Genomic DNA, 19,694 nt, shown 5'->3' with positions numbered 1-19,694 from the left:
ATCAACCCCTAAGATGGAGCAGCTTTTGTACAGCAGATGCGCATCTTTCTGGTCCTTTGAGTGAAATAGGCCTTCTGCTAGGATTCCGGATAGCAGCTGCAGGCGCATGTCAGGATCCATTCATCTATATAGAAGGAAATGTCACTCTTGACTACAGGTCAAGAATAACAGTTGAAAGCAATCAGGCTGGTGAAGCTCGGCTCCTGTGATCCAGATATGTGGATCATTGGTCTTTTGTGGCACGTGCGCTCCATCTTGTCAAACGAATATACGGAGAAGAAAGCTAAAATCAGAGCAAGTCCTCGGGGTCTCTTTATCAAGACATCCCACTCTGCGAACGAGCGTGGCAGTGAATGAAAAAAGAAACTGGTGCAGATCCAACGGCTTTATGTTGAAGCCTATTTTTTCCCCTCCCTTTCTTAATTATAAATCTGCTCCCCCCATCCGGCGCTACAAGCAGCTGACACATTTTGATAATTTTACCCTTAGGAAATGCCAAGAAAACCTCTAATCCGTAGGAGATAAAAGTCAGCGTCTTAAAGCGTTTCATGTTCGTGACTTTTGTGATGTTAGGAACCCGTCTTTACTATGTTCTTCAAAAGACTAGAAGTGCAAGAAGGTCAATGACGTACATAAGACGAAGAATGAAATCAGCAGAGGCCGTTGGGTTGCCGACTCCATGTAATCACCATAAACCTGGTTTATATGGCCGTAATACAGCTGCATTTTTTCTACCGTATTTTGGCGACAAAACTCAGATCTCCCCATTCTACTGAACCAAACTTCAATAGTTTGTTTCATTTGATTGCAGGGATCTATAATCCAATTGTTAAATGTGGCCGTAGTACAGATATGAGACCAGTCTAACTGGTACTGTGAATCTGTCAACAGGATTTTGCCATAACGGCGCTGTTATACTGATGAAATTGATACCTTTGGTGAAGAAATCCACTTTGTTGTTCTTCTTTAATCATCATTTAAAGTTTTCTGCTAATTGGATTTTGGTGTACAGGGGCTGGACTGTGCGCTGGGTCTTCTTCTAACTCTCTGTCATTCCCCGGCCCCTTTGTTAACTTTAGTCTTTGAATGACAGATTACTGCTTTTTCAGTGACCCAATTCCTTAGTTTTAAATATCGTATCGGCGCCATCATTGCCATGGTCTGCGCATGCACAGATTGAGTTCCAGGCTGGTCTACAATAAAATGGTGGCATCATTGTCGTGGTCTATGTGTGCGCAGATTGAGTTCCAGGCTGGTCTACAATAAATTGGTGCCAACATTGTCGTGGTCTACGTGTGCGCAAATTGCGTTTACAGTTGGTCTACAATAAATTATTGCCATCATTTCTGTGGGCCGTGTGTGCGCAGATTGAGTTCCCAATTCAAGAATGTCTTGTAGAGATGACTGCGCATGTGCCGCATATGGCAATGACAGCACCGTTTTATTGTAGACCAGCCAGGAACTCAATCTGCACACACGAGGCCCACAGCAAAAATCGCATTATTTTATTGTAGACTATTTGTGCACTTGTGGATCACGGCACTGATGGCACCAATTCAAGAAATGCAACAAAGGACCACAGACGCGGGGAATCACAGACATGGAGGAGAAGACCCAGTGCACAGTCCAGGCCCTGTACACCAAAATCTAATTAGCAGAAAACTTCAAATGGTGATCAAAGAACAACAAAGCGGATTTCTTCACCGTAGGTATCAGTTTAATCTGTATACCAGATAGTTCTATACCCCTGATCTACGTACAGAGTGACCCCTACTCCGACATCGTTGAAAAAATAGGCGTGTCATATACCCAACACGATGTATTTATATCCTATGTTATGACCCCTTTTAAAGGATTGTTCCATGATTATAAAGTATGTCGGATAGGGAATAACTTGCTGATTTCTGGGACCCCCCACTAATCACAAGTACAAGGGTCATGAGTCCCCCCATGTGAATGGAGTGATAGATCTGTAGCCACTCAATAAGCCACCATACAGTGCATTGGGTGCAAGGTCCCTAATAAGATATATACCGATCTTCTGGCAACTTTCTAAAGCCGGTACCATGTGAAGGAAAGCGAAATGCTTACTGAAAAAGACACAACCCCTGTGTGAATGCGATGTGAGAGATTCTGGAGACGACGGAAGAGACGAGGCAGCAAGAATTCCTGCAGTGAATCTATAAGATAGAAATAGACTGGATGTTCATTGCTGAAACGGGAGGATTTTCTGCCATCTTTGGTTTCTATTCTTAGGCTTTCTGCTCACACTTTTTTGGGGGGGCTTTTAAAAAAGAAATACGTTCTGTTGGCATTTTTTGTGCTTTTAAATTTTTACATACATTGTCATTGGATTTTTTTCTTCCTGTAGAAAAGCCTATGGGAAGTGAAGCATGATAAAGTTTGATAAAAGGAAAAAGAAAGAGTGTGGTAAAAAGAAAAAACGTGGCGCAATCTCTGTATTCAGAAGTATAGATCAAAAGCTATGATGGGAAATCCTAATTTCTCCGTGACTATCTCTGCGCACTACTATTAGGTGCTGTATCCCCATGGAAAAGAGAAGAATCTTTTGTAGTGGATATGAGCAGATGAAATAGTGACCCACATTCCCACGTTTCTTCTGCTGATCTTCATATTTGCCTATTGACTTGCATCTAACACCGGGCAAAAGAAAATGCTTCAGAGACTTCCATGAAAAACTCAGTTTTCCTAACAGTGGCTTCTTTGGACACAAATGGCCATAAAAGTGAAGCAGAAATCTATATTACCACATAAGCTTTAGTGATTAGTGAAAAGTAAACTGCTGGAGTGCTCGAATCAAGCTGGTCGGACGCTCGGACCTGCTCAACTTGACGACCGAGCATAATGTAAGTCAATGACGGACTCAAGCATTTTTTTCTGGGAGACCTCTACTTGAGGAGGAGAGACCCCACAAAGAGTCTGCTGATAGGAGTCCCTGCTCTCCCAGCAATGGAATTCCCAGCTTCAGTGCATGGGCTCAGATGATTCAAATGAGCTGCTGTAGGAGGACCTCTGAAATCCTCTGTGCTGCTGTAGGAGGACGTCTGAAATCCTCTGTGCTGCTGTAGGAGGACGTCTGAAATCCTCTGTGCTGCTGTGGGATGGTCTCTGACATCCTCTGTGCTGCTGTGGGAGGGTCTGACATGCTCTGTGCTGCTGTGGGAGGGCCTCTGAAATCCTCTGTGCTGCTGTGGGATGGTCTCTGACATCCTCTGTGCTGCTGTGGGAGGGTCTGACATCCTCTGTGCTGCTGTGGGAGGGCCTCCGAAATCCTCTGTGCTGCTGTGGGATGGTCTCTGACATCCTCTGTGCTGCTGTGGGAGGGTCTGACATCCTCTGTGTTGCTGTGGGAGGACCTCCGAAATCCTCTGTGCTGCTGTGGGATGGTCTCTGACATCCTCTGTGCTGCTGTGGGAGGACGCGCTTCTTTTTCATGGCATGTTCACACAGAATTTTTTTTTTTGCAAGGATTTTGGAGGGGATCCGCTCCAATAATCCGTTTTCCAAAAAGCGATTCCAATACATCGTGAATACACTTCCATTTGATTTCAGTGAGAAATCCACATTACTGTTCACACAAAGCTTTTATTTTCTTTTTTTTCCCCAACAAGATTTGGAAAAACCAAACTGCAGAGAAGAAAAAAAATGACAGTTCGCTACTGTAATGCCGACTGCTCTGGGAATCCTTTCCAAACTTGACACTGTCCGGTCAAAAGGCTGCAAATAAAAGGTTATGGGGAAAACAACTCTTCAAAAAATGGTGCAAAAAAACAAAACAACTTTCCCTATCGGAAACGTACTAAAAAACACCGATGACTTTATGAATAAAATTGTCCCAAAGCCAAGTAACGCGTCAAAGAGGAAGTTTGCAAAACTAGGAAATTCTTCAGGTTCTATACTCAAAATAGAGCAGAAAAAAAAGACGAAAAAATGCAATGTGTGCACAGACCCTTATTACAATCTCTTTATTTCCATTATTATGAGCAATATTTAATAAATCGTAGCAGTTCTGTAAATTCATGGATTGTTTCTTCATTTTCTGGATCCTTTTCCCGTCCATCCTGGCAGCAGCCTCGTTATTTATCGTACATGGCTGTGACTATTCTGTATTTTACTTGCTGAAATAAGGGATGGATTTCAGCAGAAGGAAGAAGTAAAATGTTCCCATGGGGACCATAGAGGGAATGCGTTCTATCATCACTGAGGCCGAGGGGCAGTATATTGAAGAACTGATCTGTGCCCGTTTGTCTTCAGTTTTTCAATCTGTTTATATCATTTTCAGAGCAGGAAAGCGCACGGCAGAATATAGTGTGAATCTCGCCGTAGGCCTAATGCTATCAGCAGCTTCATACTACGTCCTAAATTCTACCCGCAAGGTGGATCCAGCTGTGAACTTGTAAGAGGGTGAAGTGGGACTCTAAGCCATCTTTTTCCACTTAGGTCCTTGTTATTATGTTGGGAATGTTGCCCCTATGATTTTGCAATGATTCTATATGCCATTGTATTTTATTGCCAGGTCACAGCACTGCCAGAGGAAGATGAGGACCTGTGAGACTTGTTTGTGTCCAAACTTCACATTGACTTATGCTCACTGCACTTATCTATGTTTTGATTGTCTGTTCCTTTCCAGCAAAGCAATTTTGTGTGTGTTCTGGAGAGTGGTGCGGAGTCATGTCCTGTGTGCTGGAGAGTGGTGCCGAGTCATGTCCTGTGTGCTGGAGAGTGGTGCTGAGTCATGTGCTGTGTGCTGGAGAGTGGTGCCGAGTCATGTCCTGTGTGCTGGAGAGTGGTGCCGAGTCATGTGCTGTGTGCTGAGAGTGGTGCCGAGTCATGTGCTGTGTGCTGGAGAGTGGTGCCGAGTCATGTGCTGTGTGCTGAGAGTGGTGCCGAGTCATGTGCTGTGTGCTGAGAGTGGTGCCGAGTCATGTGTTGTGTGCTGGAGAGTGGTGCCGAGTCATGTGCTGTGTGCTGAGAGTGGTGCCGAGTCATGTGCTGTGTGCTGGAGAGTGGTGCCGAGTCATGTGCTGTGTGCTGAGAGTGGTGCTGAGTCATGTGCTGTGTGCTGGAGAGTGGTGCCGAGTCATATGTTGTGTGCTGGAGAGTGGTGTCGAGTCATGTGCTGTGTCCTGGAGAGTGGTGCCGAGTCATGTGTTGTGTGCTGGAGAGTGGTGCCGAGTCATGTGTTGTGTGCTGGAGAGTGGTGCCGAGTCATGTGTTGTGTGTTGGAGAGTGGTGCCGAGTCATGTGCTGTGTGCTGGAGAGTGGTGCCGAGTCATGTGCTGTGTGCTGGAGAGTGGTGCCGAGTCATGTGCTGTGTGCTGGAGAGTCGTTCAGAGTCATGTCCTGTGTGGAGAGTGGTGCTGAGAAGTGATGAGCGAATATACTCGTTACTCGAGATTTCTTGAGCACGCTCGGGGGTCCTCCGAGTATTTTTTTAGTGCTCAGAGATTTAGTTTTTCTTGCCGCAGCTGAATTATTTACATCTGATTTCCAGCATAAGTACATGTGGGGATTCCCTAGCAACCAGGCAACCCCCACATGTACTTATGCTGGCTATCAGATGTAAATCAAATATAGTACTGTGTACCTGCAATTGCTCATTTCCCTTTCTACCCAGCTAATTCTCCTCTTATTTCTGCTCTGTGTAGAAAGAGGAAGTCTCTTGTCCCTGCATGAGTCATCCCTCTCTTCACCTCCTGACACAACTTCTCCCTCCTCCCCCTACCAAGGACTTTTGTAATGATGACTCATCCAGGGAAAATTGACCTCCTATTTCTACATAGAGTTTAGAAGGATTCAGCTCATCAGTGTTTACTCGCATTATGTCATAGACCTAATGGGAAAGAGAAGAATTAACTGAGTAGAAAGGCAAAAAGAGCAATTGTAAGTAAACTTTGATGGGAGGAGGGCTTTTTTAAAGGGCTCATTTCACCCCATCCAAGTGTCGGTTGCAGGGGGTCTGTTTAGTGAGCAACAGACATGTCAGGCTAATTTGATGCTGTGTATTTTCTGCACATTTCTGCACCAATAAACTACATTAGTCTACATGTGTTTTTTAGTTTTGTGTTTTTAGTGAGGTTTTTTTTTTATATGCACTTTTATTGCAGTTTGTCTTTTTTTTTTTTCTGCGTCATTTAACAGCTTATTACCGTAACCCCCAACAACCTAAAATTATAGCTTATTCTATGGATTCACCATAGATTAAAAAAATGGACAATACTTTAAAACATTATTTCACATTAATCAATTTTTAGACTGACTTATGGCTATATTGGTGCTGGAAGCGTTAATAAAAAAGCAAAATCCACAAGGAGCATTGAATTTAATATAACCGTAAAGATTCTGTGTAACAGAGGAAAATACAGGTCTGGCGGTGAGTGCGGGTTAATGGAAGCTAATAAACAGCATTTACCTACATGAGCTGTTTAAAAGCCCAATTACTGGGTATGTGATGAATGCTACCAGCCTTGTATGTTCACGTATCGCAGAAAAATTACATTTTCAAAGTATTTTTCTTTTTTTTTTTTTATATTTAGAGTTCAAACCTGTGAAATTTAAAATTCTCATTAGATGCAAAATGAGTCGTGTTCAAGGCTCGGTTACATGCCTCTTTATAATTGGAATAGGTTTCAGCGACCCATATTGCATGCTGGGAATTATGATTGTGCAAAGCTCAAAAGAAACCGAAGAAAAGAAAGAGAGAAAATTTAGCTTCCGAAAGAAGAAAGACAAAATGGAGAAACGCTCAAGTACAAGGGAAGTTCTGCCTGCCAAGTATATCCAGGTCACCGAGGTGAAGAGCAATACCTTAAATCCAATTTGGAATGAAAACTTCCTTTTGTAAGTGGCATGACACCGAGCGCCTAAAATATCTGCCATGTCTTATTATGTACACCGATGTGGGTCTGATCCTAAATCATGTAAGCGGGCTATAAGACAAATACTTTATAAATCTATGGGGCACAGGAAAAAGCCACAGAGAGAGAGAAATACAGTCATGGCCCGAAAATGTTGGCAACTTTGAAATTATTCCATAAAATTGCAATTACACCTGTTTTGTTATTCACCTGTTTATTTCCTTTGTGTATTAGAACAAAAAAAAAATAACAAAAAAAAGCACATTGGATAATGATTTCACACAAAATGCCCAAAATGATCCGGACAAAATTGTTGGCAAAATTGTGGGTAAACAACAAGCATGTGATGCTCGTTCAAACTCACCTGTGTCAAGTAACAGGTGTGGGCAATATGAAAATCACACTTGAACCCAAATAAAAAAAGGGAAAAGTTGACTCAAACTTTGCATTGTGTTTCGGTGTGTGCCAAACAAAGCATGGAGAACAGAAAGAGGAGTAAAGGACTGTCTGAGGACTTGAGAGGCAAAATTTGTTGAAAATCATCAACAATCTCAAAGACACAAGTCCATCTCCAGAGATCTTGATGTTCCTTTGTCCACATTGCGCAACATAATCAAGAGGTTTACAACCCATGGCACTGTAGTTAATCTTCCTGTACATAGACGGCAGAGAAAAATTCATGAAAGGTTGTAAAGCAGGATAGTCTGGATGGTGGATAAGCAGCGCCAATCAAGTTCCAAAGAAATTAAAGCTGTCCTGCAGACTAAGGGTGCATCAGTGTCAGCTCAAACTATCCATCAACATGTGAATGAGATGGAACGCTATGGCAGGAGACCCAGGAGGACCCCACTGCTGACACAGAGACATAAGAAAGCTAGGCTGCAGTTTACCAAAATGTACATGAATAAGCCAATATCCTTCTTGTAGAGCATATTGTGGACAGATGAGGCTAAGATAGAGCTTTGTGGTAAAGCACATCATTCTATTGTTTACCAAAAACGGAATGAGGGCTACAAAAAAAAACACCGTTCCTACTGTCAAATATGGTGGAGGTTCACAGATATTTTGAGGTTGTTTTGCTTCTTCTAGCACTGGGTGCCTTGACTGTGTGCAGGGCATCATGAAATATCAAAATTACCAAAGGGTTGTGGGTCACAATGTAGTGCCCAGAAAGCTGGATTTGAGTCGTAGGTCATGGATCTTCCAGCAGGGCAATGACCCCAAATATACTTCAAGAAGCACCCAGAAATGGATGGAAACAAAGCACTGGAGAGTTTGCTGTTGGGAGAAGGCGCCTTCAAATATGGGATACCTGGAGCAGTTTGCACAGGAAGAGTGATCCAAAACTTCAGTTGAGAGGTATAAGAAGCTTGTTGATGTTTCTAGGAAGCGATTGATTGCAGTTATTTATTCTAAAGGGTGTGCAACTCAATATTACGTTGAGGGTGCCAACAATTTTGTCCGATCCATTTTTGGGTTTTGTGTGAAATTATTGTTATGCAGGCAATCCAGTAACACAGTGTGCAGCAATCAGAGCACATACAGTGATCTGACAATAACCCAAAAACAATAGAACGAGCTCTGAGACGTGGAATCTCTGTAGACCGCAATACCTGAACCTATCCTAACACAACTAAAGGCAGCTGTGGATTGCGCCTGTCACTACCTATGCAACTCGGCACAGCCTGAGGAGCTGACTAGCCTGAAGATAGAAATACAAGCCTGACTTGCCTCAGAGAAATACCCCAAAGGAAAAGGCAGCCCCCCACATATAATGACTGTTAGCAAAATGAAAAGACAAAACGTAGGGATGAAATAGATTCAGCAAAGTGAGGCCCGATATTCTAGATAGAGCGAGGATAGCAAAGAGAACTATGCAGTCTACAATAAACCCTAAAGCAAAAACCACGCAAAGGGGGCAAAAAGACCCACCGTGCCGAACTAACGGCACGGCGGTACACCCTTTGCGTCTCAGAGCTTCCAGCAAAAACGAATAGACAAGCTGGACAGAAAAAACAGCAACAAAAGCAAAGAAGCACTTATCTAAGCAGAGCAGCAGGCCACAGGAAAGATCCAGGAGCTCAGATCCAACACTGGAACATTGACAAGGAGCAAGGAAGACAGAATCAGGCGGAGTTAAATAACAAGGCAGCCAACGAGCTCACCAGAACACCTGAGGGAGGAAGCCCAGAGGCTGCAGTACCACTTGTGACCACAGGAGTAAATTCAGCCACAGAATTCACAACAGTACCCCCCCCCTTGAGGAGGGGTCACCGAACCCTCACCAGAGCCCCCAGGCCGACCAGGATGAGCCACATGAAAGGCACAAACAAGATCTGGAGCATGGACATCAGAGGCAAAAACCCAGGAATTATCTTCCTGAGCATAACCCTTCCATTTAACCAGATACTGGAGTTTCCGTCTAGAGACACGAGAATCCAAAATTTTCTCCACAATATACTCCAATTCCCCTTCCACCAAAACAGGGGCAGGAGGCTCAACAGATGGAACCATAGGTGCCACGTATCTCCGCAACAACGACCTATGGAATACATTATGTATGGAAAAGGAGTCCGGGAGAGTCAGACGAAAGGACACAGGATTGAGAATCTCAGAAATCCTATACGGACCAATAAAACGAGGTTTAAATTTAGGAGAGGAAACCTTCATAGGAATATGACGAGAAGATAACCAAACCAGATCCCCAACACGAAGTCGGGGACCCACACGGCGTCTGCGATTAGCGAAAAGTTGAGCCTTCTCCTGGGACAAGGTCAAATTGTCCACTACCTGAGTCCAGATCTGCTGCAACCTGTCCACCACAGAATCCACACCAGGACAGTCCGAAGACTCAACCTGTCCTGAAGAGAAACGAGGATGGAACCCAGAATTGCAGAAAAATGGAGAGACCAAGGTAGCCGAGCTGGCCCGATTATTAAGGGCGAACTCAGCCAACGGCAAAAAGGACACCCAATCATCCTGGTCTGCAGAAACAAAACATCTCAGATATGTTTCCAAGGTCTGATTGGTTCGTTCGGTCTGGCCATTAGTCTGAGGATGGAAAGCCGAGGAAAAAGATAGGTCAATGCCCATCCTACCACAAAAGGCTCGCCAGAACCTTGAAACAAACTGGGAACCTCTGTCAGAAACAATATTCTCAGGAATGCCATGCAAACGAACCACATGCTGGAAGAACAAAGGCACCAAATCAGAGGAGGAAGGCAATTTAGCCAAGGGCACCAGATGGACCATTTTAGAAAAGCGATCACAGACCACCCAAATGACTGACATCTTTTGAGAAACGGGAAGGTCAGAAATGAAATCCATCGAAATATGTGTCCAAGGCCTCTTCGGGACCGGCAAGGGCAAAAGCAACCCACTGGCACGTGAACAGCAGGGCTTAGCCCTAGCACAAATCCCACAGGACTGCACAAAAGTACGTACATCCCGTGACAGAGATGGCCACCAGAAGGATCTAGCCACTAACTCTCTGGTACCAAAGATTCCTGGATGACCAGCCAACACCGAACAATGAAGTTCAGAGATAACTTTACTAGTCCACCTATCAGGGACGAACAGTTTCTCGGCCGGACAACGATCAGGTTTATTAGCCTGAAATTTTTGCAACACTCGCCGCAAATCAGGGGAGATGGCAGACACAATGACTCCTTCCTTGAGGATACTCGCCGGCTCAGATAAACCCGGAGAGTCGGGCACAAAACTCCTAGACAGAGCATCCGCCTTCACATTTTTAGAGCCCGGAAGGTACGAAATCACAAAATCGAAGCGAGCAAAAAATAACGACCAACGGGCCGGTCTAGGATTTAAGCGCTTGGCAGACTCGAGATAAGTAAGGTTCTTATAATCAGTCAATACCACCACGCGATGCTTAGCTCCTTCAAGCCAATGACGCCATTCCTCGAATGCCCACTTCATGGCCAGCAACTCTCGGTTGCCCACATCATAATTACGCTCAGCAGCAGAAAACTTCCTGGAAAAGAAAGCACATGGTTTCAACACTGAGCAACCAGAACCTCTCTGTGACAAAACCGCCCCTGCTCCAATCTCAGAAGCATCAACCTCGACCTGGAACGGAAGAGAAACATCTGGTTGACACAACACAGGGGCAGAACAAAAACGACGCTTCAATTCCTGAAAAGCTTCCACGGCAGCAGAAGACCAATTAACCAAATCAGCACCCTTCTTGGTCAAATCGGTCAATGGTTTGGCAATGCTAGAAAAATTACAGATGAAGCGACGATAAAAATTAGCAAAGCCCAGGAACTTTTGCAGACTTTTCAGAGATGTCGGCTGAGTCCAATCCTGGATGGCTTGGACCTTAACCGGATCCATCTCGATAGTAGAAGGGGAAAAGATGAACCCCAAAAATGAAACTTTCTGCACCCCGAAGAGACACTTTGATCCCTTCACGAACAAAGAATTAGCACGCAGTACCTGGAAAACCATTCTGACCTGCTTCACATGAGACTCCCAATCATCAGAGAAGATCAAAATGTCATCCAAGTAAACAATCAGGAATTTATCCAGATACTCACGGAAGATGTCATGCATAAAAGACTGAAAAACAGATGGAGCATTGGCAAGTCCGAACGGCATCACTAGATACTCAAAATGACCCTCGGGCGTATTAAATGCCGTTTTCCATTCATCTCCTTGCCTGATTCTCACCAGATTATACGCACCACGAAGATCTATCTTAGTGAACCAACTAGCCCCCTTAATCCGAGCAAACAAGTCAGATAACAATGGCAAGGGATACTGAAACTTAACAGTGATCTTATTAAGAAGGCGGTAATCAATACACGGTCTCAGCGAACCATCCTTCTTGGCTACAAAAAAGAACCCTGCTCCTAATGGTGACGATGGGCGAATATGTCCCTTCTCCAGGGATTCCTTCACATAACTGCGCATAGCGGTGTGTTCAGGCACGGACAAATTAAATAAACGACCTTTAGGGAATTTACTACCAGGAATCAAATTGATAGCACAATCACAATCCCTATGCGGAGGTAGGGCATCGGACTTGGGCTCTTCAAATACATCCTGAAAATCAGACAAGAACTCTGGGACCTCAGAAGGAGTGGATGACGAAATAGACAAAAATGGAACATCACCATGTACCCCCTGACAACCCCAGCTGGATACCGACATAGAGTTCCAATCCAATACTGGATTATGGGTTTGTAGCCATGGCAACCCCAACACGACCACATCATGCAGATTATGCAGCACCAGAAAGCGAATAACTTCCTGATGTGCAGGAGCCATGCACATGGTCAGCTGGGCCCAGTATTGAGGTTTATTCTTGGCCAAAGGTGTAGCATCAATTCCTCTCAACGGAATAGGACACCGCAAAGGCTCCAAGAAAAAGCCACAACGTTTAGCATAATCCAAATCCATCAGATTCAGGGCAGCGCCTGAATCCACAAACGCCATGACCGAATACGATGACAAAGAGCATATCAAGGTAATGGACAGAAGGAATTTGGACTGTACAGTACCAATGACGGCAGACCTATCGAACCGCTTAGTGCGTTTAGGACAATCAGAAATAGCATGAGTGGAATCACCACAGTAGAAACACAGCCCATTCAGACGTCTGTGTTCTTGCCGTTCAACTCTGGTCATAGTCCTATCGCACTGCAAAGGCTCAGGTTTAATCTCAGACAATACCGCCAGATGGTGCACAGATTTACGCTCGCGCAAGCGACGACCGATCTGAATGGCCAAAGACATAGACTCATTCAAACCAGCAGTCATAGGAAAACCCACCATGACATCCTTAAAGGGAACCTGTCACCCCGTTTTTTGAGATTGAGCTATAAATACTGTTAAATAGGGCCTGCGCTGTGTGTTCCTATAGTGTATGTAGTGTACCCCGATTCCCCATGTATGCTGAGAAATAACTTACCAAAGTCGCCGTTTTCGCCTGTCAATCAGGCTGGTCAGGTCGGGAGGGCGTGGTGACATCGCTGGTTCTTCCTCAGCTTTACGTTGGTGGCGTAGTGGCGTAGTGGTGAAGACACAGCGCGCGATCTGCGCTGTCATCCCTTTCGTCGGTGGGGGCGGCCATCTTCCTGGGGCCGCGCGTGCGCAGATCGAGTGCTCTGCTGCACGGGGCTTCAGGAAAATGGCCGCGGGATGCCGCGCGTGCGCATTAGAGATCGCGGCGGCCATTTTCCCAAAGCCGAGTTTGCATCTCGGCTTTGGGAAAATGGCCGCCGCGATCTCTAATGCGCACGCGCGGCATCCCGCGGCCATTTTCCTGAAGCCCCGTGCAGCAGAGCACTCGATCTGCGCACGCGCGGCCCCAGAAAGATGGCCGCCCCCACCGACGAAAGGGATGACAGCGCAGATCGCGCGCTGTGTCTTCACCACTACGCCACTACGCCACCAACGTAAAGCTGAGGAAGAACCAGCGATGTCACCACGCCCTCCCGACCTGACCAGCCTGATTGACAGGCGAAAACGGCGACTTTGGTAAGTTATTTCTCAGCATACATGGGGAATCGGGGTACACTACATACACTATAGGAACACACAGCGCAGGCCCTATTTAACAGTATTTATAGCTCAAGCTCAAAAAACGGGGTGACAGGTTCCCTTTAAGAGCCTCAGAGAGACCCTTTCTGAACAAAGCTGCCAGCGCAGATTCATTCCACAGAGTGAGTACAGACCACTTCCTAAATTTCTGACAATATACTTCTATATCATCCTGACCCTGGCACAAAGCCAGCAAATTTTTCTCAGCCTGATCCACTGAATTAGGCTCATCGTACAGTAATCCGAGCGCCAGGAAAAACGCATCGACACCACTCAATGCAGGGTCTCCTGGCGCAAGAGAAAATGCCCAGTCCTGAGGGTCGCCGCGCAAAAAAGAAATAATAATCAAAACCTGTTGAATTGAATTACCAGAAGAATGAGGTTTCAAGGCCAGAAATAACTTACAATTATTTTTGAAGCTCAGAAACTTATTTCTATCACCAAAAAACAAATCAGGAACAGGAATTCTTGGTTCTAGCATAGATTTCTGATCAATTGTATCTTGAATCTTTTGTACATTTATAACGAGATTATCCATTGAAGAGCACAGACCCTGAATATCCATGTCCACAGCTGTGTCCTGAAGCACCCTAATGTCTAGGGGAAAAAAAAGACTGAACACAGAGCTGAGAAAAAAAAATGATGTCAGAACTTCTTTTTTCCCTCTATTGAGAATCATTAGATTGGCTCCTTGTACTGTTATGCAGGCAATCCAGTGACACAGTGTGCCAGCAATCAGAGCACATACAGTGATCTGACAATAACCCAAAAACAATAGAACGAGCTCTGAGACGTGGAATCTCTGTAGACCGCAATACCTGAACCTATCCTAACACAACTAAAGGCAGCTGTGGATTGCGCCTGTCACTACCAATGCAACTCGGCACAGCCTGAGGAGCTGACTAGCCTGAAGATAGAAATACAAGCCTGACTTGCCTCAGAGAAATACCCCAAAGGAAAAGGCAGCCCCCCACATATAATGACTGTTAGCAAGATGAAAAGACAAAACGTAGGGATGAAATAGATTCAGCAAAGTGAGGCCCGATATTCTAGATAGAGCGAGGATAGCAAAGAGAACTATGCAGTCTACAAAAAACCCTAAAGCAAAAACCACGCAAAGGGGGCAAAAAGACCCACCGTGCCGAACTAACGGCACGGCGGTACACCCTTTGCGTCTCAGAGCTTCCAGCAAAAACGAATAGACAAGCTGGACAGAAAAAACAGCAACAAAAGCAAAGAAGCACTTATCTAAGCAGAGCAGCAGGCCACAGGAAAGATCCAGGAGCTCAGATCCAACACTGGAACATTGACAAAGAGCAAGGAAGACAGAATCAGGCGGAGTTAAATAACAAGGCAGCCAACGAGCTCACCAGAACACCTGAGGGAGGAAGCCCAGAGGCTGCAGTACCACTTGTGACCACAGGAGTAAATTCAGCCACAGAATTCACAACAATTATGTCCAATTTTGTTTCTTTTTCTCATTTTTTTGTGTTGTTCCAATGCACACAAATGAAATAAACATGTATAACAAAATATGGGTAATGGCAATAATTTTCTGGGAGAAATACTGGAACAATTTCAAGGGTACCAACAATTTCGTCCATAACTGTATGAGATTAGATAGATCGATATGTGATAGGATAGATAGGACCTTATATGGTCCTTTCTCGAAAAAAGGTCCTTAGTTGGACCCAAACATCGCTCTTTTGCCTTTAGGGAATAATAAATATTTTGATAGATAGATAGATAGATAATACACAGATAGATAGATAGATAGATAGATAGATAGATAGATAGATAGATAGATAGATAATACACAGATAGATACCGGTACATGATAGATAGTACATAAATAGATAATACATAGATAATGCATAGATGAATATGATATAGATAAGTAGATGGACATAACCGATAATAGATATCATGGATAGCTATAGTATAAATATGTGAGAGAGAATAGATGGATATTAACATACATTTAGGAAACATCACTGCTGTAAATTTCACATTACTACATTTCCTTACGACCTGACGCTGTTTAAGTCTCACTTCCCTTTTTCCATAGTGAGATTGATGATATCTTCAGTGACCTGCTACATCTGGATATTTGGTATGTATACACATAGTACAATGTTACATTTATTAACTCAAAGTAATATATTCAACTCCCCATTAAAGGGTGTTTGTCATCTCGAAAACACAATTTAAAGAAGAAGCACTCCTCATCCTCCTATCAAATTTTTTAATCCTCTGAATATATTGCAGTAATCATATTATACAGTACTGTGCATTTACAATTGCTCATTTTGCCTTTCTACTCGGCTAATTCTTCTCTTTTCCATTAGGTCTATGACATCACGTGATTAAAAACTGACTAGCTGAATCCTTCTAATCTCTATGTAGAAATAGAAGGTCTCTTCTCCTTGCATGATTCATCACTGCAAAGTCCCTAGCACGAAGTCAGGAGGTGCAGAGGGGGCATGATAAATGCAGGGACAAGAGACTTCTTGTTTCTCCATAGAACAGAGAAAAGAGAAGAATTAAATAGGTAGAAAGGCAAAATGAGCAATTGTGAGTACACAGTGCTATATAATATGATGACTGCAATATATTTAGAGGATACAACTTTTGATGGGAGGAGGAGGGATTCTTTAAGCAAAGAATATAGTCATATAGTGATCTCGGCCCCTATATAAATCAAACCTAAGAGCACATGTCAGAGGTTTCTGTTCAAGTAGAACTCGCACTGGCCAAGCAAGCGCTGTCAATCAACATACAGAGAGGCAGCAAGGAATGCTAATTAAGGGGATGTAGCGGTGCACCGAGCAGTCAACTGCGCCAAGGGTGCACCAAGCATCATAATTTGCATATAAAATAAAAATAGTTTTCTGGGCTACAAATACATGGAAACGCTACAGATAGGATTAATAAAGGGGCTGGGTCTACTACATGACTATGTTTTGAGCTTAAATTGTGGTTTTGAGATGAGTCACTCCCTTTAAATTGTAGTAAGACTTTTCACCTGAAATTAACTGTAAGAATCTATTGTGTCTTCCCAGGGATCACGACGATGATGTGTCGGTAGCAGAGGCTTGCAAGAAGCTGAATGAAGTCAGTGGATTTAAAGGCATGGGCAGGTGAGTGAGGAAACAAATCAGTATGTGTCCCTTACCATGATCAGCTGTAATCTGTGAGGAAACGTGACTGTAAGTGGTCAAATTCCCCGCCGGACTGTAAGGCGGCCAGGCTGGTAGTCGTGGCAATGGGCTGTAGTGTTCCCACACCCTGGCGCCCCACAGATGAAATACAAAGTCTTTTCTGTAGTGTGTGTGATGTGTGCAGCAGAGTACTCGTTTCAATTGCTGGTGTCCCCTTGGTCTCAGTCACACCAGCATCTGACTTCCAGGAAATACCACATTTCTTTTCCAACAGTTCAACTTTACAAATAACATGAGCACACAACTCTGAGTCTCACATCCTGCGCTTTCCCTGTCGTCTGGACAGATCCTGTTCCTTCCCGCAGCTCCCACTGCCTGGCAATCCCGGCCATATCACTGGACAATCCGTGTCCCGTCTGTGCCTTCCTTTTATCTGCCATCCGGGCAGCCTCTTTGGACAATCCTTGTAACATCTGTACCCTCAATGTCACCAGCTCCCTGTCAGCCCCTTTGTCTGGTTTCATTAGGGAAAGGTGACGGGAATGCCATCTCAGCTGCTCCCACCCCTGTCTTAGACCCCAAATCCTTCCTGGGGATGATTCCGCTGAGCTGGTTCCCGTTTACACTGTTCTCCAGCCTGGGGCCCCTTACTGCCATCTGCAGACTTATCCCCACAGCTTGCCACTGTCTAATGCTTACGTCCTGCCCTTGGGCAGGTTGCCCGGGCCTCTGATCCTAATCAGGAAGTAGCCTGACTATACTTCCCCTCTGCTCTGTGCTGCTCTGTTCTATCTCCTCCCCACCGAATAACCCCTTGCTGCCTGTGCCTAACCTAACTCTCTTATCTATCCTATTCTCTAATGTGTCCCCTCTATTCTAATCTCCTATAGCCCTGCACTACTTCTTATGGCGCAAAACGGGACAAATACATTTACACAATAGTAAAACATTAATATAATATCAGGGTGACACAGGTGAACAGCGTTGAGAGAAGGTACATGAGGGTCCCTGCCACCTCGTTACAGGACCACCACAGGGCAAAGCAGGCATTACACAGAGTCCATTGATGTCTGTGGATTACAGGACAGATCCTGCCAAGTAACAGGCGCTCTGGGTAACTGCTCTCAAATCCACAAAAAAAATTACCTACTAGTGTAAAACCTGTATTTTCCATATTGGACCACCCTTTAAAGGGGTATCATACCCATAGCATGTGACACGTTATCTCTAGGACCTGCCAGCATTTGCTGTTCTACCACTAGAATAATGAACACTTTGTCCACCACCACGTCTTCTTCCAACTTTTTGTAGTTGGCGGGGCACCTAGACAAGAGCGGCTTTGTCACCAGAGAATTAAAAAAGTTATGGCTCTTGGACGAAGGCAAGGCAAAAGTGAAAAATTGACTTTTCTAGAGAGGTTTAAGGACTGTAACGACATACATTTCGCCATCCAACTCTCCACTTCTCCAAAATATACACTACAGAGGCATGGAGAGAGCTGTGGAGAGTCTGAACCATGCCTGTCCTGCTTCATTTTCTGGTCACTGGATAGACACAGCACCATCATCATCATCAGGGGCCGTTTAGGTTTCATTGAAACCGACCAAATTGTCAGATTCTGTCCGACATCCCACGATTCTGAACTCTTGTTTCCTATAGTAAAGTCATTGGAGTGATTCTGATCACGTCGCGCCCGGTTTGGCACTCTATATTAGAGTCTGTATGGCATGACTCTTCACTGAAGTGGCCCCGCCCAGATGACTACTCGTTAATTAGCATGAAGCCCCCAGATAACTATTTTTAAAGATTGCGTGTACTTGGTTTATTTGGCTAATCACAGTCGCTTATTCCGTGTTTGTACAGAGATGACTTTGGTGCGCGTAAGCAAGTTCACGTTCCGATTAATAGACACAAAAAATGATTCCTATTAATAAATGTTCCCGCCGTCTCATTATACTACCGATTTACAGAACATGTCAGCGGGATGTTCAGCGGAGCTGCTACAGCAATTAGTAGGGGAAAAAAGCAATTAAATGAAATATTACAATCTAGCCGTGACCTCACTGGTCTTCATTTTTAGACCCGCGGGTGATTTGCCATTTTACATTCTTCAGGTAAAGGCTGGAGAAAAATATTTCTGCTTAAAACTAGAATAAATTACGGACAAGGAAATGTATCTTTTTCTCTCGTTTGGTGTGAACGACTACTAAACCCAAATTATCGTCCGTTCGCAGCGGTACCGCAGTGCGTGACTGCGATGGATCAGGGGCAGACTTAGGTACATTCTAAACTCTACATCAGTTAGGAAGAAAATAAAGGGTTAAATAAAAGGAGATCTTTATTACTTAGCTTAAAAAAAAGCTGTACAGACCAATATACAGTGCGCTCTTATTAGTGGCTTCCGGCAAGCAGAAAGATTTTCATTATTTCGAAGTCTGCAATGCCATGTTTGCCCTGTGGAGGTGCTGCAACGTATACTTGCTCCTGCACTGATTACAGCAGGGTTAAACCACAGCAGAAACCATTATAATTACGTTTTTTATTCTCTCTACTGATCCAATACTGCTACAAAAAATGTATCCTAAATTATAGATATTCCAGCTTCATTACTTAAAGGGAATCTGTCACCAGCAGCACAATGTAGAGACAGAGACCCTGATTCCAGCGATGTATCACTTAATTTATTGGGTGCTGCAGTTGTGATAAAATCACAGTTTTCTCTGCTGCGGATCCAGCAGAGCTCGGAATGTTCAGCTTTGTATAGCCCCGCCCACACAACTGATTGGCCGGTGTACACTGTATATTGACAAAATTCTGCTAATGAGTGGTGGGGGCGGGATTACACAGAGCAGTTGACTAGGAGGCATGAGACAACTAGTCTTGTAATGATAATCTCCTGCTAATAAAACACTGATTTTATTGAAACAACACACAGCCTACTAAATGACACTTAGTTGGAATCAGTATCACCACCTATGTTATGTTGCTCTTGGATTACATAGCAAAAACCTGCTGACGGTTCCTTTTAAAGGGGTATTCCCATCTCAGACAGTTATGGCCTATCTACAGGATATATCTCAAGTCTCACTTG

At 44.3% G+C, this 19,694-nt stretch overlaps 1 protein-coding gene across 1 annotated transcript in view; it reads left to right on the top strand.

Moving 5' to 3' along the window:
• Positions 1 to 19,694, top strand: part of BAIAP3 (BAI1 associated protein 3) — a 236,132-nt gene that overhangs the window by 133,348 nt on the left and 83,090 nt on the right. The window contains exons 8-10 of the mRNA XM_069734301.1: positions 6,648 to 6,861; positions 15,511 to 15,555; positions 16,505 to 16,582. Of these exons, the coding sequence (XP_069590402.1) occupies positions 6,648 to 6,861; positions 15,511 to 15,555; positions 16,505 to 16,582 (337 nt within the window). The remainder of the gene's footprint in view (positions 1 to 6,647; positions 6,862 to 15,510; positions 15,556 to 16,504; positions 16,583 to 19,694) is intronic.

Source organism: Ranitomeya imitator, chromosome 7 (genome assembly GCF_032444005.1).
Source record: "Ranitomeya imitator isolate aRanImi1 chromosome 7, aRanImi1.pri, whole genome shotgun sequence".
NCBI classification, from domain to species: Eukaryota; Metazoa; Chordata; class Amphibia; order Anura; family Dendrobatidae; genus Ranitomeya; species Ranitomeya imitator.
This window is presented reverse-complemented; position numbering and strand designations above follow the sequence as displayed.